The sequence below is a fragment of the Choloepus didactylus genome, chromosome 13 (genome assembly GCF_015220235.1).
Source record: "Choloepus didactylus isolate mChoDid1 chromosome 13, mChoDid1.pri, whole genome shotgun sequence".
Taxonomy (NCBI): domain Eukaryota; kingdom Metazoa; phylum Chordata; class Mammalia; order Pilosa; family Megalonychidae; genus Choloepus; species Choloepus didactylus.
This window is the reverse complement of record NC_051319.1, coordinates 7,373-32,301: the sequence shown is the minus strand read 5'-3', so window position 1 is coordinate 32,301 and position 24,929 is coordinate 7,373. Positions and strand designations below refer to the sequence as shown.

At 48.3% G+C, this 24,929-nt stretch overlaps 1 protein-coding gene across 1 annotated transcript in view; it reads left to right on the top strand.

Moving 5' to 3' along the window:
• Positions 1-23,142, top strand: part of LOC119507832 (synaptosomal-associated protein 47-like) — a 110,431-nt gene extending 87,289 nt beyond the window's left edge. Inside the window, exons 4-5 of the mRNA XM_037801011.1 lie at positions 5,877-6,004; positions 22,613-23,142. Of these exons, the coding sequence (XP_037656939.1) occupies positions 5,877-6,004; positions 22,613-22,759 (275 nt within the window). The 3' untranslated portion in view covers positions 22,760-23,142. The remainder of the gene's footprint in view (positions 1-5,876; positions 6,005-22,612) is intronic.
• Positions 23,143-24,929: the final 1,787 nt, after the last annotated feature.

Sequence of the window (24,929 nt, the reverse complement as noted above, 5' to 3'; positions counted from 1 at the left end):
TTTTTTCAGATCCACAAGGTAATTGTAGGATTTGAATTCTAGGGAAAATTCTAGGGTTGAAATGGACTTTTTATGGCAGCTTATTTATTTTGGGAGAGGCACATGTTACTGTACACTCTCAGCAAAGTGATAATACCTTTGTAAGAAGCCAGCATGCTGAATTTTATGTGCAAGATGGTATCCAATTTGCTAGGAACTTAAACACTGTCACTGTCGTGTACACGCTCGGTGATCAGCACGTATGTCTCAACACCACTCCTGTCGTGGTATCAGAGGCGCAGGGAGTACGGGACAGTGCCTCCTTGTCAGCACCTCGGTGTCTTCTGTTCCAGGTTGGAAGATCTGCAGAAACAGTAGAGTGGAAGGCATACCTTTTTTTTTTTGACGTCTCAGAAATGTATTACTCTCCTTGATTAGGTCTTTTCATCTGTTGTATGGCCACAAGATGGCAGTCTAGTAACATTGGACCAGTGTTTGCAGACTGCCTGCTAGTCTCTGGAAGTTCATATTGGCGACAACTCTAAAGATGAGGCTTCCCAGAGACCTACTGTGATAGGTGTAAGATAGATGGGCAGAATTCTGGAGGCCTCCGAAGACACCGAGTGCTTGAGGGTGGAAGAGAAGAGGAGCTTGGAGCACGCGTACCCCAGGCCCCCATTACAGCAGAGACTGTGTCGTCAGAAGACCCTGACTGGTCTTTGGTTGTAGCCCTGCCTTGGGGCCGGCCGGCCGAGTTAACCCAGGGCATCCCCACAGCTTGAGCCTCGGCTTCCTGATCCGTGCAGTGAGTGTTTGCCTCCAGGATCTCCAAGGCTTCCTTCCTGTCTGTGAGCTTCTGTGATTTTCTGTCAAAACCGCGGACCCCTAACTTTGGTATTCTCCCCAACACTCAGTGCCATCTCCCATGTTTTAACGTATATGCAAAGATATTTTAAAGCTGGATTTTTCTGACTTACAAACCACCTTATAAAACATTTTGCTTTGTGTCGAGACTAACAGTATACTCTTCTTCTTGCCTTGGTTAGGGCAGAAATAGCTGGTGCTACCATCTTCTGTAACAACATTTTATAGTATTATTAATATGCTGCTGTATCATTAAGAATAGCACTATTCAAAATTAAAATCTCCCTGAACACCAAGTCTGACTCTGAAGAAATAGAGATAGTAGAGCAAATTGGCTCTGTAATTAAAGCCATTTTATTTCAGATTTTAATCGCAGCCTCATGCTGAGTGAATTAAAAAATAGTCATAGAGTACCATAGACATCTTAAGCTGTGGGCACCCTCATCCTTGAGAGTTTGTACTAACTCCCTTGGGGCCTGGGTGATCCTGTGCCCAATTGCCCCCAGTTCCTACCTGCAAGCCCCTGCTCTCTGGTAGGAGAAAATCCTGTGCTTCAAAAGTGAGGTGGAAAAAAGGCAGACAGCTTCTGCTTTAGGGAAAAGCTACTACAAATTACTGTTTTTCTGCATAACATTTTTAAAATAACCTTTTTAAAATTTTAGAATACTTCTAGATTTACGGAAAAAGTTGCAACACTAGTACAGAGTTCCTGAGTATCCCACACCCCATTTCCCCTGTTGTCAACACCATACATTTCTGTGGTACAGTTGTCACAACAAGTGAGCCTGTGTTGATGTCTTTTTTCTGTTCCATTCAGGTACATTATGTTTAGTTATCAGATTCCCTTTGGCTCTGACAGTTTCTCAGGCTTTCATTGTTTTGATGACCTTAACAGTCTTGAGGAGTCCTGCTCAGGCATTTGTAGGATGTCCCTCAGTTGGGATTAACCTGACGTTTTTCTCATGATTACACGGGTGTTATGGGTTTGGGGGAAGACCAGAGGTGAAGTACTTTTCCATCATACCATGTCAAGGGGACATGCATAGCATTTTAAAGAGTTCTTATCTTCGTTGTCTGCTGTCTGTCACCTCCTCAGAGAGGCCTTCCTGACCCCATCACCCACTAACCCACCTCCATGACGAGTCTCACACTGCACCCACCACTCTGGTGTCCCTTGTGTTTCTTGTCCTGCCTCTCAAACTGGGGTGTGTGTCCTCGAGACCAGGCTCTCCTCGGTCTTGTTCTCTCTGTATGTACAGCACCAGGACAGGGCCAGGTAGCCAGAAGGCACACACAGATTTGTGGGATGGGCGTTTTGAAGTGGTCCCTGTGCAGACTGATTGATTTGAGGACATATTTTGAGCCAATAGATTTCTAACCAAAAAGCACAAATACTGTGGACCGCGCCTGTCCTGGGCCGGCATCGGGTACAGCATTACTCTGGCTGCACCTCCACACACCTCTGGGCCCTGGCCTGCTCCCAGGGAGCCTGGGGAGAAGCAGGACAGAGAAAGATGGCCAGCTGCTTGGCCCTCTCGCCCAGGAGACCTCCCAGGAGGGCCCATCTGTGAGCCCTGTGCTTTGTAAACTTGTGCAAGTAAGGTATGGTAATCACAGTCATTTAAGACCTCTGTCTCTTTCCATTTAAAGACCCCCTCCATCACTGTGTTGAGTGGCATGGATGTTTTGTGTTTAGTCTTAATTTTTTCTTTAAGTGCTTCCCACCCCCAGTTGCATCGGCTTCAGACCCCTGAAAGCCTGGGTCTGCCCATGGTAGAGTGGTTTTTCCCTGTTTGGCAGTTGAGGAGTGTGAGGCTGAGGGAGAGGAAGGAGGTTTGCCTTGGTCACGTGGCAAGGATAAGTGAGCCACATCCTGTGCTTCCCAGGTTGGGTGGCCTTTTCTGTGTGCCTGCAGGAACGCTGGAGTTCCATGTCCTATGCAAGGTAGACTAGCATGCAGTGATGCTGATCTTCTCCCCGGGGGTTGAGTTTGGGAGCTTTCTGCAGCACGGCACAGTGCAGAGTGTTCACTCCAGAGTCGGGGAGTCCCCGAGCTGCCTCTGACCAGCCCAGGGTCCTCCTCTCGACAGCTTCCTTATTCCTGGAAAATGAAATCATCTCTAAGTTCCCTTCAGCTTGAACAATTTATACTTATGTTGTTTAACTGAGATTAGTGCTTTAAGAGCAGAGAAAAGAACCATCCTATCCTGAACCAGATGACGTTTTTATCAGAAGACACTCCAAAATGTTGAAGCAACTGTGTCAGCCATCCCGGCTGTCACCATAGCCCTGAAGATGGAGGAAGCTGTGTGGAGTAGCTGGAAGCCCAGTTGGCTCTATGGCTCATTCTGGGAAAAGTCCCTGACATATGTTTTCTTGTTTTTCTAAAGTTAAAATCCAGGAAGGAAAAAATGTTCTCTTTGAGCTTTCTGGTTGTTTAAGTAAAATCCCATTTATTAAAAATTTAGAACAGCATGTCTTTCTATATATAATACAGCTGTAGATGTTGAAATAAAAACCAAGATGACAGCAAAATGGAGTGCTGGATGCAGTATGAATCAGATGTGCACCTTGCTCTCAGGAAGCGCGTGTGCCAGTGGGAGAGCCCCCAGCTAGGAGGAGGCTGTAAGATAGATAACCATCAGGTCACAGGCAAGTTAATATTAAAAGGTGTGGAAATTGAAAAGAGAGCAGGCTGTACTAAAGGAGGTATTATAAGACAGCATAAGATTAATTGTCAGGCCAGGCTCAGAGAAGATGATTGCTTACAAAAAGTCACAGGCAGAAGAGGTCTGTCAGACTGGAGCACTAGGAAAGTCTCGACAAAGAGCTGGTCATCCAGACACGCGTGTGAACAAGGGTGTGGGGTGGGGGTGGGGAAGGGCCAGTATGTGGGGACAGGGTGCCAGGGTGGCTGGAAGTGCAGTCCTATTCAGAACCAGGGACAAAGGGAGAAACGAAGGTTCAGTCCAGCCAGGAGAGGCCCCGAGAGCTGGCTCCCTGCAGGCCTGGGGACCCACTGTTCCTGTAGGAGAGGACGTGCGACTTTTCTGTCACTCCGACCCCGATGATGATTTATCAGTCTCTACTTTCAGCTGGTAATAACCAATAGAACATTCCCTGTTTCTGCTGCTAACTGTTCCAGCCTGCCCTCTGACATTGTTTTATTACTGACAATTTTAGAAGAGTGCTTGTTGTCACATAGCATTTTAATTTATGGCATTTCAGATTATTTATGATCAAGCAGCATGGAGTATGGGCTTATAGGAAGTTTCTGTGCTAATTAATAAACTCTTAGGATGTTGGAGTAGGATGGGACTTTGGAGATTATATTGAAATTAGTATTTTGCAAACATTGGTCATGAAATCAATTTGGTTTAAAAAGAACAGAATAGAAAAGAAGACACCAGCCTGCCCTTTTGTTCCTTGGTGAGATTGCCCTGTTCACAGGGTATCATTTTGTGAGACTCATTTCAGACCTCTGCAACATTCTTAGGGCGTGCCTTAACACAGAGAAACATCACATTGGAAGGGTGAAGGCTGCGCTCTTGCAGGGCCACTTCTCTTGGAGGAACCGTGGCCTGTGGGGAGGGCAGTTCAAGCCAGGCTCCCCCGCAGAGAAGGAGGCCCAGCCCGGGGTCCTCCTGGAGAATTCCCAAGAAGCCTTCTCTGGTTCTCTTCACCTGCTGTATCCTGGCCAGGATAATTCCTCCTTTGCCCAGCTGGGCACTCCCAGGGAGTGCTTACTTTTAAGAACCATTTTTAGGAATCGGTGGGGTGTTTGCTTGCATGTGTGCAGATGGCTGCATGCTTTTCCCTCAAGAAGGTCAAGGTTGCACAGTTGGGCTGTCTTGGTTGGGGGCAGACCAGGTCAGATCCGGCCAAGCAAGAGCTTCTACTACAGATGAATCTCCTCTCCCTGTGTTCCCTGATGGTGTGTTCAGCAGCTGCTCCAGCCACAATGAAAAGCAGTGGCAGTTGAACCTTTTCTTTTGGTCTGCTCACGGCCTTCTGGACCCCAGGAAGGACATCTGGGGCTGGCTGCCCCAAGACCCACATTCTCCCAAAGCCGGAGAGAGAGCCAATCGGGATTCCAGCCTGCTGACTCTGCCCAGGGCTCTTTCTGCTTTCCTGCCCTTTCTGTTTTCTAAAATCCTAGTAAATAAATCTGGCTACCTCCAAGTATCTGAGGCAGATGTTTTATGGAGCAAAGCAAATGATCAATTGTAATTGATGCCCTTATCTGGGCCAAGAGGTGCCCAGCGCTGCTCTTTAAATAAAGGACAGGTGGCCCGATGTGGCAAGGCGGCCGCGGCCACACCAATTAGCACTGTGTGTTCTCTTTATCACCAGCCTGCCTTGGTGAGATTGCCCTGTTCACAGGTGTTCTTTGAGCCCCATGGTTAATGGGCACCCTGAAGCCACGAAAATACCCGTTCCCCTGCTGGGCAAGCGCCTGACTACTGTGAAGCACTCTGACTCACTCCACCCCACCCCAATGCAACTCAGGAATGGGCTTTGCTTGGCTGTGGCAAGTGTGGCCATTTACTTTGCTTTAGAACCTCAGTGTTCTGTGGCACAACTCCAGTGTTCCCTGCTCTTCCTTGGGAATGTGCTGTGTGTCTGTTTCATCGGAGTTCAGTGACCCCAATCGTTAGTCTTTTCTCAGAAAGAAAAATCAGCCCGCTTTGAAAAAGGACCTTTCTTCTGAGAGACGGTGGTAGCCTTAGACCCTGATGTTTGCCGTGATGCACAATCTGAGAATCTTGGAGCTGATCAGTGTAGTGTTGGAAAGGAGCCCTGAGACTTCATTCACCGGGGACTTTGCGGAGTCTTGGTGCGTCCACTGGGACAGGAGGTCTGGGTGGCCTCACCTACCTCCCAGGTGGGCTGAGGGGACTACAGACTACTTGGGGACCTTGTCTGGCTAATGAGAACTATGACAGTATTGACCATGCTTCCACACTGGAGCGTTACTTGCACCTTCCAGAAGATGTCAGTGTGTGACCGTTTGACTTTCTTTTCCTTTCCAGCATCTGGGCTGATGGTGGACCGCGTTTTGCACCGAGAGTTCTCCTCAGGAAGCGAAGAAGGCAGGCAGGCTCAGATGCAGACAAGCGAGCAGCTCATCTCCGAGGAGGACACGCAGGAGCTGAGACAGGTAATGTCTTGCACAGTGCCCGGCCAGTGCTGGTAGTAGGGCTTTCTTGTCTGCCCGGCAGGCAGTTCCCGTCTCCCCATCTATGTAGCCTTACTTCTCATCTAGAGGGAGCTCCTGGGATGCCTGCCTGGAGTGCTTGTTCCCTGAGACCCTGGGCTGGAGGCTGACAGGGAAGGGCAGCACCACTGCCCAGGTCTGTGCTCCGTAGCGTGGAGCCCACGAGGCGGGGCTGCCCCACTCCCTGCACGTGCAGTCACGGGCACGCCTGCTCTCCTGCTTGCCTTTCTTAAAGAGGCTTACCACCTCCTGCCCAGGAAGCTGAGATTTAAACAGTATTTGACATAGACACTTTTAACTTGTCTTCCTCTGTTATTGCTGGACAATCCAATGGTTTTGTTCTTTTCCTTGGTTTATATTTTTTGAAGCAAATTCCTATACATCATATTTCGTTTGTAAATATTTTAGTATGTATCTATAAAAGATAAGAACTGTTAAAAACCAGTAACCCCAATACCATTCTTACTTTAAACATTTTTTAAAGAATTCCTTAGCATCATCACATATCAGGTCAGTGCTCGTATTTCTCCAACCATCTCCTTTTAAAACATTGTTGTCTTGTTTGTTCAAATCAAGATCCTACTAAGGCCCATCCATTGCAGTTGGTTGAAGTGTCTTTTAATCTATAGGTATTCCCCTCCATCTCCTTTTCCTTTGAGATTTACTTGTTAAAAGCACAGTTGTTGACCCTGCCACATTCTTACCATTTGGCCCTTACCGATTGCAGCCCCTGGCAGTGCCCAGGCTGCTCCTCTGTGCCCTGCCCCTGTGAGTTGGCAGGTGGAGCTGGGGGCTCGGTCAGATTCAGGCTCCATTTCTAGGTTGTAGTCCACTCTTCTACCAGGAGGGATGTAAAGCCTCTATGTCTTAGAAACCTGTGTTTAGAAACCAATTCTTATTACATATGTCAGTGTAGGCATAACTAAGTTCCTCTGAACTTATTGATCTACTTTAGTTTCATTTATTTTTATTTTTGCCAATACATACCTCTTTTCCCCATCCCTTCATCATCCACTGGGAACCTTCAATCTACTTCTATCTCTTAGTCGTCTCTGATATCATACAGTATTTGGCCTTATGTGCCTTGCTTATTTCACTGAGCATGATGTTTTCTAGGTTCTTCCATGTTGCAGGTTGTCTCATAACTTCGTTCTTTCTTATGACCAAATACTATTCCATTGTGTGTATGTGCCACATTTTGTTTATCCGTTCATCTGTTGATGGGCACATGGGTTGTTTCTGTCTTTTGGCTATTGTGAATAATACTGCTATAAACAACGGTGTAGAGGTATTTGTTTGAGATCCCGTTTTCATTTTCTTTGGGTATATACTTAGAAGTGGGATTGCTAGGTCATATGGTAATTCTATATTTAACTTTTTGAGGAACTGCCATATTGCTTTCCACAGTGGCTGCCCCATTTTACATTCCCACCAACAGTGCACTCAAGTTGTAATTTCTCCACATCCTCTCTAGCACTTGTTATTTTCCATTTTTAAAATAATAGCCATCCTTTTGGGCTTGAAGCAGTATTTCATTGTGGTTTTGATTTGAATTTCAATAATGGCTAATGATGTTGAGTCAGGCCTTTCCTTTTGGAGAGAAAAAGTTTTGTCTTTGCATAGAAGTATTTTCAATTTGCATCATTAATCACTTTTTCCTGCTGTTCTTTCTTAGTCACTTTTGGTAATGACAGCACACGAAAAATGGTTCTTTTAGATGCAACAGGAAAATACTACAGGTACTAACTGCACCTTTTGATATGCTCTTGGTGCAGATTGTGTTTGCTTTGGGGCTTTTGAGGAACCCCAGTACTTTTCCAGCAAAAACTTAGCTGAGATTTCCCTTGACTGTTCTCCTGAGAGCTTATAAAAGCCCATAGAATTTTTTTTTCCCCATACCCTTTACCATCCTTATTATTTATTTATTTTTTGTCTTTATTTTCTTACTCATCTGTCCATACACTGGATGAAGGGAGTGTCAGTCTCAAGGTTTTCACAATTACACAGATACACTGCAAACACTGTACAGTTATACAGTCATTTTCAAGAATCAAGGCTACTGGATTACAGTTAACAGTTTCAGGTATTTCCTTCTAGCTATTCGAATACACTAAAAACTAAAAAGGGATATCTATATAATGCATAAGAATAACCTCCAGAATGACCTCTCGACTCTTTTTGAGATCTCTCAGCCACTGAAACTCTATTTTGTTTCCTTTTGTTTCCTCCTTTGATCAAGAAGGCTTTCTCAATCCCACAATGCCAGGGGCCAGGCTCATTCCTGGGAGTCCAGTCCCCTGTTGCCAGGGAGATTTATACCCTTGGGAATCATGTCCACATAGGGGGCATGGTATGAGTTCATTTGCAGAGTTGTGTGAGAGAGGCCACATCTGAGCAACAAAAGAGGTTCTCTGGGGGTGACTCTTGGGCACAATTATAAGTAGGCTTAGTATCTCCTTTGCAGTAACAAGCTTCATAAGGGCAAGCTCCAAGATCGAGGGCTTGACCTTCCAAATTTGTAGTCCCCAGTGCTTGCCAAGAGTATCAGGAATTCCCCAGGAGGGGAAGTTTAATATTTCAACATTTTCCCCCAGTCCCTCAAGGGGGCTTTGCAAATATATTTTTATTCTCTTCCCATATTACTCTGGGATGTATCAGGGCATCACACTAACCTGTATGAACCAATAAGATCTCACTCCCTATTCAAGGTTTCATGTAATTGTGGTGTTCAAATAAACTGACTGTACAAGTTAAATTAAATAGTATGCTACAAAAAATATAGATTTTGCACCAAATAAGCATCTCTTCCTATGGTCTCATACAGAAGTCGAAGTTTTAAAACATTGTCAATATCATCCTTCACCCTTTAGTCTGATTTATCTTAGTCCTAAGCAAGACCATTTCATTCCTGTCTCTAATTGAAATCTGATCTCTTTTTCAGCTTTTTTTAGCAGTTGCTGTATGAGGTAATGCAGACTTTCATAGCTGCAGAACTTTGGCTCTGAGTTTCAAGTGTCACACAGGTACCTGAAGTTCCAGGGACCTAGCAGGTTATACACAAAAGGATTAGCATCTCAGAATTTAGAAATAACCATTACAACTCGGGAATAGATGTGACCCCTGTAAGGGCTTACAATCTAGGAACTTTTACAATAAGCCTTCCCCTGATAACCTATGCTGTAAGATTAATTTCTCAGAGTTCACACATTATAGTTAGTTTCCGTATTAATGAGGCATTATAATATTAGTCTTCTCATTTCTGGTTTATTTCACTCAAAGTATGGTCCTCAAGGTCCGTTCATCTAGTTGCATACCTCCCACCTTCATTCCTTCTCCTGTAGACTTCTGGCTGATAGAATCTGAGACTCTCTCACTCCCATCCTTATATCAAGATATTTGTTGAGATACACTCTGCTGGGCCCTCCGGTTGCATTTAGATTGAAATAGGAACAAAGTTTTTTTGATGGAAAAGAGAAGTATTTTACTTGTTAATTCTGATTTTGGCCATACGGTCTGTTAGGGTCCTTTTAATTTCCGGCATCCAGTCTCTACTCCCACGAATGATGTGCCCTTCGCCTACAAGCCAGGGCCAGCCGGGGTTGGAGGAGCACACGGACACCTTTGAGTAGAGTCCTCTGTGGCCATTTAGGCCGCCGTCTTCCCTGCACGCACGTATGCATGCGGTTGGTCCTTACAGTTACCGTCTACACCTGTTTAGCGAGCCTTGTGGGGTTCGATACTGAGGAGAGCAAACCCCATGTGTCAGGACCCTGGCATCGAGGTGGAGCGGTGGGGTGGAGTGGGCCAGCGCCCTGCCCTAGGCAGTAAACAGCTGTGTCAGGCAGCACACCCAGGGAGGAAGCGGTGACCCCTGAGTGATGGGCTGGGGAGGAGCTCCCAGGAGCAGGCTGACTGGGTGGACGTGGCAAGGGCAATATACTACTCCGCTATTCAGTCTTCCTTCCTGGCAGGAAGAACCTAGTTGCACAAGAGATTGTCTTTGTGAGGTAAAACCCACGTTTCATATTTAAAGAAGAATCCCTGGCTGTGCAGTTGAAGCCCAAGCCTAAGTAGGAATGAGTTAAATTTCTAGAGAAACAAAAATGCAAGAAAATCCTCCTCCATTCCGCCATGGTTTTTGTCACAAAAACTATTGAAGTTATTACAGTGAAATGAGGTGTCTTCATGATCTTAAATTGCAGTTGGGAGTGTCAGTGAGAAGACCCGCCCTGCTCTCCCGGGGCCGTCCGTGTCCGTGCCATGTGCCCAGAGTGGATCTGTGGGTGCAGACGCAGAGCTGTGGTCTGCGGTGAGGCCCGTCTGCTGCGTAGCTGTGGCCGGCGACTGTCCCTGGATGTGGGAGGGCAGGCGGGGAGGGGGGCTGGGGAATCTGATTCACTGCCGTGGGTTTGGCAGAGTCCCTTGAATCATTTCTAATGTCTGATGTGTTAAACTTTTCCTGCCTGAGAACTGCTGCTCTTTTGTTGACTAAATCCGTGGATATCACAGATTTGATACAGGGTCTGGGAATGAAAAAGAAAAGAGGGGCAGTTGGCTTTTCTCTAAGGCATTTCAATTTCATTTTAAGTTTCTACAGAACTTAATATCCATTTCTCTGCCTACATTTGGCATGTTTTCATCCTGCCTCCCCTTTTAACTGAGAGGGAACTAGATGAAAAAAAAAACAGCACGTCTGATCTGGTGGTTTATCAGACGTGGACATGTGGTCCAGGGAACCCACAGGCAGCCCAGAGCAGTCTCTGACTTCAGGGGTACGGACTGGGACTTGTGTAAGCTCCTAAAGAAATCTAACAGTACTAGGAGCAGTGAAATAGTTTTGGCTTCTCCATAGACTTGCTGGATTTTTCTTACAATTTGTGCTAGAAAGGGATGCACCGTGGCTTATTGCAGTGTGCATGGATTCATAGGATATGTGAAGGACTGTATGAGGATAGTTCTTTTTCACCTATTTGATTATGTTGAGCATTTAGTTTTAGGAACACATTTAGAAACACAAAACACAAAAATTAAAAAGAACTACCAAATTGATTTGTTCAGGTCAATCAAGAAGTCAGTGAATTTGCTGGAAAATCAGAAAAACACTTGATTGGTGTTGTGAAGAAAAAAGTTAACTGGAAACTCATCGCTCTCCAGGGCTCGGGTTGGGGTGTCTCCCCATCCAGGACCGACTGAGCAAGCAGGCGGTTTCCGAGGCTCACAAATGCAGTCCTCAGATCTTCTCCGTCTAAACCCCTTCTTGCTCAGCAGGTACCTGCTCTGATGAGGCAGTCAGCTGGGATCTTCCTCTTGGATGAGTTTCTCTGCTTGCCATGAAACTATCTTAAGAGATTAGTGTCCTGTTTTTTTTTTTCCATTTTCTTTCCTTTCTATTTTAGAAACCGTCGAACACATTTATTTCATCTTTGCCAGTAACCCTACCTCCCTGGTCTGTTTTTCCCCATTCCCCAATTCCATGGCACCTCTAATCGAAGCTTGTCTTAATTCGTATGTATGTCCTTCAGTTTGAAATGTTACAGGGGTTTGGTAAATGTCTGACCCAGCAAATTATTTATCCCTGGATTCAATGAGTTATTATCCTTTTGGAGAGACAACAGGTGTGTGTTTCTTAGATAACTATCAGCATAAAATCATACGAGCAGCTAGCGCAGGGAGGAGGGATGAGATAAACTTTTCTCCTCATGTTCTCTTATCACCCTGTGCTTTCCTCTGACCCTTTTCAGCTTTTCGTTTTATTTGTTAATTACAGAGCATAATTGAAGGTTGTTTTGTTGGGGGGGCAGGTGGTTTTTATTTATGGCTTTGATATACCTGACCATATGCTAGAACTGAGCCAGGCCACTTATTGTGATATCTGTTCAGATTAATAATAACTTTGTGGATTATTAATAAATGTTCCTGATGTCATACTCTATGTCTTTCCTAAATGTTAAACCATAAAAAGCACCTTAGTAACCAGAAGTTGCCCTGGAAACTTCCGACGTCCACCCAAAGTTGACGTTTAAATAGAGGGTATACATCCTGTGATGTGCCCTGGAGCAGGAGCTGGCCGTCTCGGCACTCATTCTGGGCCTGCCCTGGGAGGGCGACTCTTCTCTGGCTTCCTCCTTCACCCCCAAAAAGCAAGGGTGTTGACTTCTAGGGCATTCCCTCTGTCTGATGCAGAAACCATCACAATGAAATAGAAGTTGAATTGCAGAAGAAAGTCACACCTTACTTGTGAATATTTACTTGGGGGTTTTCTGTCTGTCACTCACTGGTCACCACAAGCACTCCCTGAGCCTGGTGTGGTATCCTGGGCTGGCTGAGTGAGCCAGCCTAGTCCGCGTCCCACATGCAGTGACTTGGACCTCTCTTTAGACAGGATTCTCCCTTGTCTTGGTAGCATCAAGGATTTGGAGAGCATCAAGAAGTCATAGAAAGCTATCGTTTGACCCATTTTGATTTTCATGCATTTTTCCTTTGTTGGTGAACATCCTGCTTTTGGCAGATCTAGAAAAAGAAATAGAAAGCCAGGACCGTATTCTTTGGAGAGCACAAGGACTGTGTGTGTGTTGAGGAGTGGGGTTGAAATAAACATTGGGGGAAGAGCCACCACCCCAGACTGCTTTGCAGGAGGAGCTTGCTGCCATGGGCTCCCTGGGCACTCAAGGGCCCATGGCTGGAGCAAGGGTACCTGTGAGCTCTCTCACTGCCCAGGCAAAATTCCAAATATGACCATGTGGCTCCTGAGTGCAGTGTGAGGCCTGGATCCCACTGGCCCTGACTTCCAGCCTGCTGCCTGACTCATCTGGAGTCCTGGGAAGGTCTGAACTCAGTCAGTAAAGGAGGGTGGGGCATTAGCTGCACCTGAGAATGGGGGGAGAGGGGCACATGGGAGGAGGGGGCCCTGCAGTAGGTCCATGTTCTAGTTTGCTAATGCTGCCGGAATGCAAAACACCAGAAATGGATTGGCTTTTTATAAAGGGGGTTTATTTGGTTACACGGTTACAGTCTTAAGGCCATAAAATGTCCAAGGTAAGGCATCAACAGTCGGGTACTTTCACTGGAGGATGGCCAATGGCATCCAGAAAACCTCTGTTAGCTGGGAAGGCACGTGGCTGGCGTCTGCTACAAGTTTTGGTTTCAAAATGGCTTTCTCCCAGCATGTTCCTCTCTAGGTTGAAGCTCCTCTTCAAAATGTGTGTCTCAGTTGCTCTTGGGGTGTTTGTCCTCTCTTAGCTTCTCTGGAGCAAGAGTCTGTGTTCAACAGCCATCTTCAAACTGTCTCTCATCTGCAGCTCCTCTCTCAGCTCCTGTGCATTCTTCAAATTGTCTCTCTTGGCTGTAGCAAGCTTGCTCCTTCTGTCTGAGCTTATATAGTGCTCTAGTAAACTAATCAAGGTCCATGCTGAATGGGCGGGGCCACACCTCCATGGAAATTATCCAATTAGAGTTATCACCTACAGTTGGGTGGGTTGCATCTCCGTGGAAACACTCAAAGAACTGTAATCTAATGAACATTAATACCTCTGCCCCACACACAAGATTACATCAAAGATAATGGCATTTGGGGGGACATAATACATTCAGACTGGCACAGGCCATGTTTCACATGGGGGAGGGGACCAAGGCGACAGTGGGTTTGGAATCCCCAGAGGCTCCATACCATGCTAGGGGAACTAGGATTTGCTGCAGTGGTTTAGAAAACACATATTTTCTTCTTATGAATAAGTATGCTCCCTGTAGGGAAATGTTAGAAAAATACAGAAAAGTGTAAAGAAGAAAATGACACTGCAGTAACCCATGAGATCTGTCATCCCCACATGACCCTTACCACATTGCTGTGACGCAGACCAGAAACTCCAGTGACGTGGCAGCTTTTGCTTTTTGTAACCTGAACAGCCTCAATGTGTGCGCTTCCTTTATTTGTCTTTAAAAGTCAAAACATGCTGAGTGAAGCCTTTTTCCTCCTTCTCTGACAGTGTGACTGCAGGAGCTCTGTGTTGCTGAGCTCTGGGTGCAGGGCCGGGCGGGAGGTGAGCAGCAGCGGGGGCAGTGTCTGACAGTGCTACACACATGTTTAAAAGGGTATATCCGTCTACTGGGGGACTGGGGCTGCTGCAGGTGCCACGTGTCAGCAATTTCTTGTACATACTTGGGCCTTTGGCACACTCTGTGTGGCAGTGGAGCCCACAGGCTCTCCTCACTGTAGACCCAGGCAATGGCCATGGGGTTGCTGTCCTCAGATGTTTATCACATACATTAATAGAGCACAGACATCTAGACACTCAGGATAATTAGAATTAGATGACGGGGCAGTACAATTGAATGACGACTTGGGAAATACATTTGAATGATTTGGGGAAGCAGATTTGAACATGCTCTGGTCTCAGTTTCTTCAGATGAATTGCTGTGCTTGCAGGGATCTTGAAGAATGAGTCTCTGAATCAGTTCTGTAAAGTCAGTTCAACAGACAAAATGCCTAGCAGGGGAAAGTGCTAACTCCAAGTTGCTGTCTAAATCCCTTAAGGCCTTCAGGTACTTCATGGTACCAAACACTGCATCTGATGCTGCTAAATTTGTGCATCACCTTGTCTTTACCAAAAGTAGTTGTGGCGGCCCACCCTCTGGGTGGGTGCTGTTTGAGCCTGCACTGTTCTAGAAGCATCCTCTGGAGTTCAGCGTATTGGGAGCGGGGCCCAGTGGGGGATGCTTGAGAGCAGCCTTGGCTGGGCTGGGGGGTGGGGTGCTGCAGCATGCTCTCCTGGCTGACCCCAACCCGAAGCCCACAGCTGAGGCTGTGCCAGGCACCTTGAGGTGCCTCCTCTTCCTTTGTCGGCACATACCAGGTGCCAGTGTTTGCATCCTCTGAGGGTCCTGGTGGGGCAGTCTCCTCATTAGGTATTTCCTGTGGTGGTGTGGGTGGGGAGAAAGCAGGTGCACTGCCTTTGGCTGGGGGAGACAAGGGGCATCTTCTAGCTTGGTGGGTGCAACAGTGTTTCCTCTGCAGCCTTCTAAGCATGGGGAAAAGGGAGGGGAGAGCCACTGCTGCTATGACTTGAGTTATGTAATTATTCACTGTGAAGCATCAGCCGTGCCACATGGCCGTCCAGGCCAGCTGTGAGCACCTGCGGTCAGTGCCCTCCCAGTGCTCTGCTGAGCCCCCCATGTTCCCACTGCCACATCTTGCACACTGTGGATTGTTGTCATCTCACCTCAGCATGTAGTTTGATGTCTCCGGCTCTGCAATCACGTAACTGCGTTGGGGCGGGGTGGGGGGCGTGGTCATCAGTCCCGATGCACAGAGTTTGGAACATAGCTGAGCTTTGAGCAGGGACATCTGTCCTCACACATGGGGAGTGTGGAGGGGATGTCTGTCTGTCTTTTGTAAGGAGCACAGGGCAGATCTGGCCTGTATGGGGGCATCTGCTCCTCCCAACTCTGGTTGCCTGAGCGGGCCCATCTTACATGCATGTTACCTCCCTCCACCTGGTGCTGCTGAGCCTGCCCCAGGACATTCTGCACTCAGAGAGCAAGCCCTGTCAGATGAAAATTTCCAAAACCTCATGCTGAGGACAGAATTCCAAAGGGGTACCAGCATCTAAGTGAGGATCTCTCACAGAGTCGCTACGTGGCTGTGCAGAGTGTTGGAACATGAGTGGGAAGGAAACAGATGCTTGTGCGAAACCCTTCAGATTTAGAGCAGGGTTTGTTTCTTTCCTCTAAACATTGCTCTTTTTTCTCTGTCATGTGAATGAAATTCAGGTCTTTTGTAGAGTGTAATACATACCATAGCAGTGTAAAATCTCTCTGTTAACTCATAAAAATCCTTATCAGGTATTACACGGTTTGGGATTCAGATTGGCTTTGCACATTTTTCATAACTGTCGAATCATATTAAAAATACAAGAATGTCAGGGTGAGGAGGCCTGTCCTGTGTGCTGGGGAGTGGTCATTAGAACAACGGCTTTAGATGGCAGGTGAGTGGCTTTGCTGCTTGCCGGTGGCAGGTTGCTCATTCCCTCTGGTGCCGGCTCTGTTACTGCCCCCTGTCACAGAGCAGGGTCCTTGCTGGAAGTCTGTGTGAAACCGAAGTGAGGGTGAGCCCAGCACCTGGCACATGGCAAGCTCGGCCTCACTTGCTAGTTAACGCCTGCAGTGGCTCTTCTAGCTCTTCCTGTGACTCTAGTCACTTTGAAGACCACAGACTTAATGCATTTCTAGTTAGCTCCGTATTTTGAGGATGCCCCCTGCTGAGGGGTTTGCTTCACATGTAAGGTGAACCTTCTGCGGTACTGATTTTACATTGGTTGACTACCTCATTTGGTGGGGATTCGTGGCTGTCTTAAGATCTTGGTTCCCTTGATTGGAAACGGTGTATGGTCCCGTTGCCAGCCCTGGGGAACTGCATGTGCCCAAGAGGACGGGCCCGAGGCTCCCTCTTTGTGATCTTGGGAGATGCTCACTGTTATTTCTGGGGCCAGGCCTTTCCATTGACATGGCCACACTTATGCCACAGGCCATTCGGGGCCATGTCTAACTGGTGGTGGGTCAGCAGGTTGAGAGGGAGGGCTGACAGATTCTTGATGACTTCAGCCCAGCTGGCTCTGCTGTCTGCAAAGTCCCCTCATAGACAGCCCCCTGGGGGACAGGCCCCGCACACAGATAGGAGGATCCTGCTCAGCAGATCACTGACAAGCCGTCTCCTGCAACGCAGGTAATGGCGAGGGGCAGCACCCTGGATGGCCACCCCCTGTGCCTGCCCCCAGTGCACCCCTCCTTTCAGTCTCAAGTCACCGTCAGGGGCCAAAAGGAATGCAACTGTGGGGGTGGTCTGTGAGTGCTGAATGTGACCGATTGTAGCATAGAATGTTCTGTATAGTCTCCAGAGCTTTAGCTGCCGTGAAAGCCAATTTTTCCCCCTCTTTTCCTTCTCTATAGCATATTAATGGCCCCAACTGGTAGAACTATTTTGAGTTGCAGACAGCTTGATTTATCCAAGCTCTGTTCTTAAATGGTTGCTAATTTCTCACTGCAAGAAAATTCACAGTTTTGCAGTGAGTCAGCTTAATAACAAGATCAGGGCAGACAGTCCAGCTAATACTAAACACACTTTAGGGGCTTAATATTAATATAGCAATACTCTAAGTCCAGGAGTTTTATCAGGAGGGAGAGCGAACCAGTTGTTTCTTTGAGAATTTATGTTGAGGCAATAGCTAGCTCGTTGCTGACCATTTTAGAGTCACCAGGACCCCAGTACTTGTGCAAGTCTTGTTCCTCTCATGCTGTAACTTCATGGTGTGAGCACAGCAGATGGCTTCCCAGGGTCACATGTGGTGACGCAGCTTACAGTGGGGCCCTGGGTCGAATGCCAGGCTCACATCTCGATGGCCTTCACAGGTCACTGTGATGGGCACGAGGTGCATACATGCAAACGAGGCTGCTGTGGTAGGTAGACCTGCTCTATTAAGATGTTTCTCCATAATTGATTTTTCATTTCGTAAACAAAATGGAAATGGTTAGAAAGCTAGAATACCTTCATCTTTTACCCCTCTGGCGCTCCGATCTCCTGTTGCTGCTAACCCAGGTGTGTGGGGAGCCCTTGCCACTGGGGTGCGGTGACTGAAGCAGAAGGTTTTTCCCCTTCCACAGCAGTTGCCCTGAGGTGGCCAGCAAGGGCCACGGAGCCCAGAGAGTCCTCCTCATGTCATGTCTGGGGAAAATAACTCCTACCTTATGCCTTGGGGCCCGGGACTGGTTGTTGCCTTTTGTCTTTGCCTCATCCCGTGGAGTTTATTTGTCCAAGGTGTTCCCCCCACCGCTTCCCATCCGAGTCACCCAAGGCTGTCCCCCTTTCCCAGCTGTCAAGCTGAGCTGATCGTCCTGGCTCTGGTGGAGGGACAGTGACTGCCCTGAGCTGAAGAGCTGTGGTTTCTCTCGAGACACTTTTCTCCCTCGGCACTTGAACGTGTACTTTTGTGGCTTGCCTGTGAGCGCATGCATTTCTTTGGAGTTTATAAAGGTTCATGGCTCCTAAGACACTTCTAATCAGATAATTCCTTATGTAGGTAAAAGCATGGCTGGGAAGACGGTTGGTTGGTTGCCAGTTTGTTTATTAGCATGGCAGGGAAGTGGGGAGGAGCACCTCTGGAGCCTGGGCTTGGATTTGGAGCTCAGGGGGGACTCCTCCGAGAGACCACTCGGTCCTGCCGAGGGCGGCAGCACTTACTCACCGATGACTAGACAGCCTGTCATCCTGGGCCACAAAAGGAACAACTGTTTTTTAAGGCTTGGCCGGACGTCATGTTCTCCATTCTTTCCATCCCATGTTATATGGAATTCACACGATGCCATTTAATTACTTCAATCCCTTTCTTCAAGGAAAAAGAATCTGGACTAAGATTCCAGAGGTATTGGTAGTTTGAAGGGCCACTGGGTAATTAATTCTCTTTGTCTGCAGTCCTAGTAGCTGTCGAGGTATCTCTTGTATTTTTGCAATTTTAATTAATTTCAAGTGTGATTTTTGTGACCAGGCCAGGGGTCTCAGACTATTTGGAATGAATGTTAGTTTTAATGCCTTCATCGTGATGAGACTTTTCCCAAATGAAAACGTTCAATGGGAGCCAACCAACCTTTGTTTGGTCTGTGTACACAGAAAGTGCCTGAACTTTTGTAGGCCTGGCAGCTGCATCTTGCTCACAAAATGAGTTGTATGTACAATGCTTATTTTTATTGTGCTTCTTAAGCAAAGGCCCAGGAAAGTAGGCGTTCTTGTATCTGCCATTGTGTGTGTGTGAACTGGGGAAGAGTCAGTTGCTTCCTCCTCTTGGGTGAGATGGTTCATTGGCACATAGAAGCAGGCAGGATTTATCCCTTCGGCAGGGTGGGGGGCGACTGTGGCCCCCGAGAGCCTGAAAGGTGTGGTCTGAGTGAGATCTGCTATGGGTTACCATGCACACCAGTTTCAGAAACACAGTGTAAAACAAAGATCAAATACCTTATCAGTAATTGCTTATATTGATTACATGCTAAAACAATCTTGGATTAAATAAAATATATTATTAAAGTTAATTTGGCCTGTCATTTCTAACTTTTTAAAATGTGGCTATTAGGAAATTTAACGTGTTCTGTCAGACATCTGGCTATAGAGCAGCCCGGGGCCTGGCACCCAGCCTGTCTTGGATGTGCGGAGGGCCTTTTGCCCTTCTCTAGAGAGGCCTGGTGTTGTGGTCCTAAAGGAGGTGGGAGTGTCCCTGCAGCAAGCCCACCAGCCCTGCCCAGGGACAAGGGCACCTGAGAGCCCTGTCCCAACCATGAGCCCTCGGGCTGGACCGAGCTGGACTCCCAGGGCTCGGGAACCTGGCCAAGTTGCCTATCCCTTCTTGGTCTCATGGGTAAAATGGAGTTAGTTTGAGGGTTAGCGGAGATAAAATGTGCAAAATTCTTAGAACAGTGTTGTGACATGTTACATGGGGCCCATAAATCTTAGCTTTTATTTAGTATAGCTAGGGGATGAAAAAAAAAAGCAGGAAACAAAACTGCATGTATACTTTAATTCCCAAATGGGTCTTTTTTTTTTTAATTGAGCGTATTTGGATCTAGGAATAGGAAAAAAAAGACGGAAATAATATGCCACAATATCACTAACAGTCCTTATGCCTGGGCTTATGGAAAACCCTATTTTCCTCTTTTAACTTCGTTCTTGTTTCTCAGTTTTATACTTGCATGATTGTCATCGGAACAGAAACAAACCAAATTAACTATTTCTTCTAACGAGAACAAATGGGCACTGAGAGAGCACAAGTTGTGCCTGCTGGACCCGTGCTGGGGCTTCTGCTGCCCAGCCTGGCTAACCTTGCCGAAAGCTGCTCTCCCCAGCCAGGCGCTCAGAGCCTCCCCGCCCTGAAAGACATCTCAGTGCAGATAGTCTTGAGCCACGTTGTAAAGTAGTTGTTGGGGAAATAGGCCCTGCAGGAGAGCGGTGAGGGGGTCTCTGTGGCCTTCGGTGCAGTGCCAAGTGTACGGCATAGCATCTCTTCCAGGAGGCATCTTGTGCAAATCCCAGGTGAGTGACCTTGTAGTCACACTGAAAACGGAGGTAAAGGAGAAGGGAAAAGGGTCTGGGAGAACCCACTTAGCATGGCGGTGCACTATGGTTAATTTTTTTTTCCTTTTTTATTATGCCGTTTGGGCCTTAGCCATATGAGATCATAGAAGTGAGAGATGGAGAAGACCTACTGTATTAGGTCATTGAGTCCGTCCCCCCTCCCAGAGCCGCATTGATCCCCACAGTATATTTTCCAGGGCTCTGTCCAGTTTTCAAAGTGACTCAACTGATGGAGTTTCCACCAGTTCCCAGAGGGTGCAAAAAGGTTGTTGTCTGAGACTGCCGGCTGAAATCAAGGATTTATTCTTAGGCCTAATGACAGAGATGATAGTAGTGGTGCTGTGTATAGAAAGGTGGGTGTGGGGCTGGTTAAATCCCACCTCTGTCCCTGACCTGCCCTCCGACCCTCGAAGACTTCCCTCTCCCAGGCTCCGGATCCCCATCGGGCTCAGCCACGGAGGCTCCTTTGGTTTAAACATTCTGGGACTTGGCCGTGGCTACCCTTACATGGCACTTTATAGTTTTCACAGCTTGTTCACATTTGTGATCTCACTTGAGCTTCACCATCGCTTTGGAAGAAGGCAGATCTTATTATCCTCCTACCCTCCACCCTGGCCATCTCACCGCCTTTATTTTGTTTCTTGTTAACCAGACGAAGCAGCTCTGACATAAAGGGTGCATTGCCAGAGGCCCCCGTTGATGTCGGAGCTGGGAATCTGAGTGGGGCGCTCCTCCTCATTTTAGATTCAGATCGTGGGGTCGCTGGTGGGATGCAGTCGACTCTTCTCGAGGGGTCGCCTTCTTTCCCAGGTGGTGGCTCTGCTCACGCTTGTCGCGGGAACCTCAGACATCCCCGTGAGACACGGTGGCGCTTCCTTACACATGTCACGCAGCAGAGCGGGTGGGGTCTGCTTTGCAGTGCAGAGTACAGCACGCTATTAATCGAGTGAACCTGGGGTCCTTCCGAGATAACCACAGTCTGCTCACAGCCAGTGTCATTTCCACGGTAGCACCATGTGTGGGTGTCTGCAAGTTCTCTGGCACTGCGGGCTCCTCCTTTTGGGTTCAGACTCCACAGTGCCTGTGTCTTGACCTAACTGCTGATCTGAAACGTTCCTAAAGAGAGTATTAACATTTCTTGCAAGTGGTTGCTTATAAAGATTTCTCTTAAAAGGTACCCTTTTTGTTACCAGCTTGAGTATATTAAAATTTAAAACTCAGGCTCTTTAAGTACATAGTGAAAGTAACTTTAACAATGTGATTAGTCTCAGCAGAAACATAAAATAATGGTTGCTCTTACTAGTTTATGAAAATATATGAATATGACATGAGTCATGGAAATGGGGGGACACGATGAGCTGCGGTGGGGACTGATTGGCCTCCTGGGCTGGGCCTCCCTGGAGAGGCCCTCCCCACCTGCAGGGTGCTGTCGTCTCGCACAGTGTCCCAGTGTGGTGAGATGTTCCTGGTTAGGTGACCCTTCCACACCCAGCCAACATCCCTCTAGCTCTTTTCATGCATCACTCCCCACCCAGTTTGTCAGGAGCGGGCTCCTGGGTGTGGCGTGCCTGGAGCCCCAGAGCCACCTTCTCTGGGTGCAGTCTCCCAGCTTTCCTGCAGCCTGGGAGGGGTTTGTGTAGTGTGAACCGCTCCATCTGTTTGGATTACTTGTGCTTTTGTTTGTTTTGCTTTTTGTATTTGTGTGTAAAGTATTTCAAGCATATAGACAAGAAAAGAAAGAGAAGACAAGAACAGGGTTTTGCTCTCCTTTTCGAACGTCGTTTTTCCCAGCTTCAACCTGCAGTTAGGCACCAGGTTGCAGACAGGTCCTGAAAAGGTTGGTTGGTGAGAGGTGGAAGGCGGACGCAAGTAGCGTGGCTCTGGGCTGTGCCACTTCACAGCACTGCGACCGGGGACCTCCCGTCATGTGTTGACAGTTCCCAGATACGGGGCACAGGCCCCGGTCATGAGCACACCCTCAGCTGGAAGCACCGGCACACGAGGGCACAGCCAGCCAGTGTGCCAGTGTGGATGGATGGAGGGACAGGCACCTCTCGTGCGGCTGCAGGATCAGCCTCCTGCCTGTGTTCATTTCCCCCAAACGCGAGTGGCCAGGAGTGGGCCAGAGAGCAAATCTCTCACCTCAGATGAGGAAATGGAGCCGTCAGCACCTCGCTCAGGGTCTGGCAGCTGGTAATGGAGTGGTGGAGCCGAGATCCAAGCCTGGGCGCTTGCTTCACCCCATCCTGCAGACTCAGACTGTGGATCCCTGGTAGCTCACCAACCACCCCAGCCCACCCCCGTTACCTGCAGGGAAAAAAAAAAAGCTCACTTAAATTATCCAATGAAATTTCTTGTTATTAAGGTGACAGGAGAAAATATTAAATATTTTTGTGTTAAAAAAAAATAAAGCAACCTGTGCTGTCCATTTTGATCTCCACCAGATCCTGAGGAAGCTGAAGAGCCTTGCCCTGGACACGGAGACGGAGCTGCAGAGGCAGGATGAGGCTCTGGACGGCATTACCTCTGCTGTGGACCGGGCGGCCTTCACCATGGACAAGCACAATCGGCGAATAAAAAAACTGACCTAGGAGAGGGAAACGCACCCGTGGACCATTTCGGAAGAGAGTCATGTCTCTGGATTTGTCCTTCTCAATCCCCACATCCTTCCACCCACCGGAGGGCCCTGGGAAGCGACTGCTGTGAGGAGTGGCAGGGGCAGTGTAACCCAGGGTCCTGGCGACTCCCACGGAGGAAGTGCCCTGCAGTGAGGGAGAGGGTGCGGGGTAAGGACGGTCGGGCCTGTGTGCGGAGCAGTGCAGACGGGGCCGGTGGACCTGGCCTGGGAACCAGGCTGGCCCACTTGCTCTCCTGCTCAGAGCAGGGGCCCGAGCTCCGTCGAGGCTGCTGGGGACGTGCAGGCCCCACCCCACCCCACCCCACCCTGCTGCTGGCATGCTGTCCTCCTTGGGAAACAAGTTGTCATTTCTTTCTTCTCTTCTCTTCTGTTTTCTTTTCTTTTTTTTTTTTTTTTTTAATTTTTTTGCCATTTTTGCTCAGCATAAAAGGAAGTTTGAAGTCTTTCTAAAAGAAGCAGGACTGCTTATTTCTGACTCTTCCCACATCTAAGCCCCCCAGGTGCCTCCTGTGTTGGTGGGCTCCTTTCTTTGGGCCACGGTCAGACCCACGCCACCCCTGCCTTCACCCCTTCTCCCCACAGAGGCGCGGAACGCAGGTCCCCACCACCGCCCCCACTGTGTGGCCGTGTCTCCTTGGGGGGCAGGCCAGGTTTCCTCGTAGCCGTACTGTAATTTTCTAGCTGAAGTTGAGCTGGTGACAGCTAGGACATCTTGTGAACACTTGAAGTAGTCTTTTACTCCCAGTTTTTAGCCAAAAGCACCTTAAAAAAAAAAATGTTAGGTTTTGCTTTTACTGCTCCATTTCTGTCCCAAGACGGAACTTTTTGTGCACTGTCTCCAGACTCTTCCTCTGGCTTTGTTTATGTTGTAGTTGGTGGGTGAGGCCTGGCATTGGCCCCCCACTCCCGGAGCAGCCACTTGGAGGAGGTGAGGGTGCACACAGCCCAGCTTGCTGGGGAGGTGGGAAAATGGGCCCCAGAGATGCACCCCTGCTGGCCTCTGCAGACAGCCTCGGTCCCTTATCACAGCGGCCACTTCAGCCAACACTTAAATGCTCCACTTTCCGACTGCTTTAAAATAGCCTTGGGAAGAGTTGTCTGCAGAAAAGCCCTGGGACCCCTCTTGCAAGGTGTGATTCTGGATCTCCTTCCCTAATCGAGGTCCCCTGCAGCCTCCCTGTGACTGTACCCTCTGCCAGGAGCTTGGGTTCCTCTGTTGGTTTCTGAGGGTGAATGTGGGAGCTCTAGGAGGGGGCTGCTCACCAGTCCCAAGAGGACATAGAAAGTGACGCTGCTAAAGCATAACCTTCTTGAGGGTCTTTCACAGTCTCCTCTTAGCTTGGTATATTCTCCTCCTGGCCTCTTTATTGGTCATATTTGGTTTGCTCTCACCGACCTCCACGACGAGGAGCTGAGGCTCTCCTTTCAGGGTCCCTTATTCTGAGCAAGTGCTTGAGCAGTTTTCTGTGGCTGCTGTGGTGTACAAGCAGCTGAGTTCCAGGAGCTGCTAAGCGGCTGTTACAGGGGCGCTAGGCCCCGTGCAGCCCCTTCCCGTGTGCTCCCTCATTGGGTGGAGGGCACAGGGCTCTCACACCGGAGCTGCAGATGACCGACCATGGCTCTTTATTGTGTCAGCATTTATTGTTTACTGAGAGCTCATGTGGCTCAGGGCAGGAGGGGAAGGCTGGGCCCTTGGCCTTGCAGAGGTTGGAGCTCCCCTGGAGTAACAGCACACAGGAGAAGATGACCCCTGCTCAGGGACTGGGGGCAGGGACATACAAGCAGCCTGGCCTCTGAGCATAGCCAGCGCCCACTGCCAGCCAGGCGGAGCAGTTTTTCTCCTCTCTCAACCAGTGCTGTACACCAGAGTTGCCCAAGGGACTAAAATATAAAGATTGACCCCAGCCCCACGCCCAGGCGAGGTAAGCCAGGCTGTGGGGTGTTTCCAGTGAGCTGTCAGGTGGCCGACTCCCCACTGCACAGAACTGTGCTCTGACCCTCTCTTCAAAGCTTGCCCTTCAGCTTCGATACTGCTTCCCTGAGGCCCCAAGCATCCCAGCCAGGGCCTGCAGGGTGTGCCAGAGAGCCCCGGTTCAGCTCCCTCAGTGAGAGCCTCACCCTTC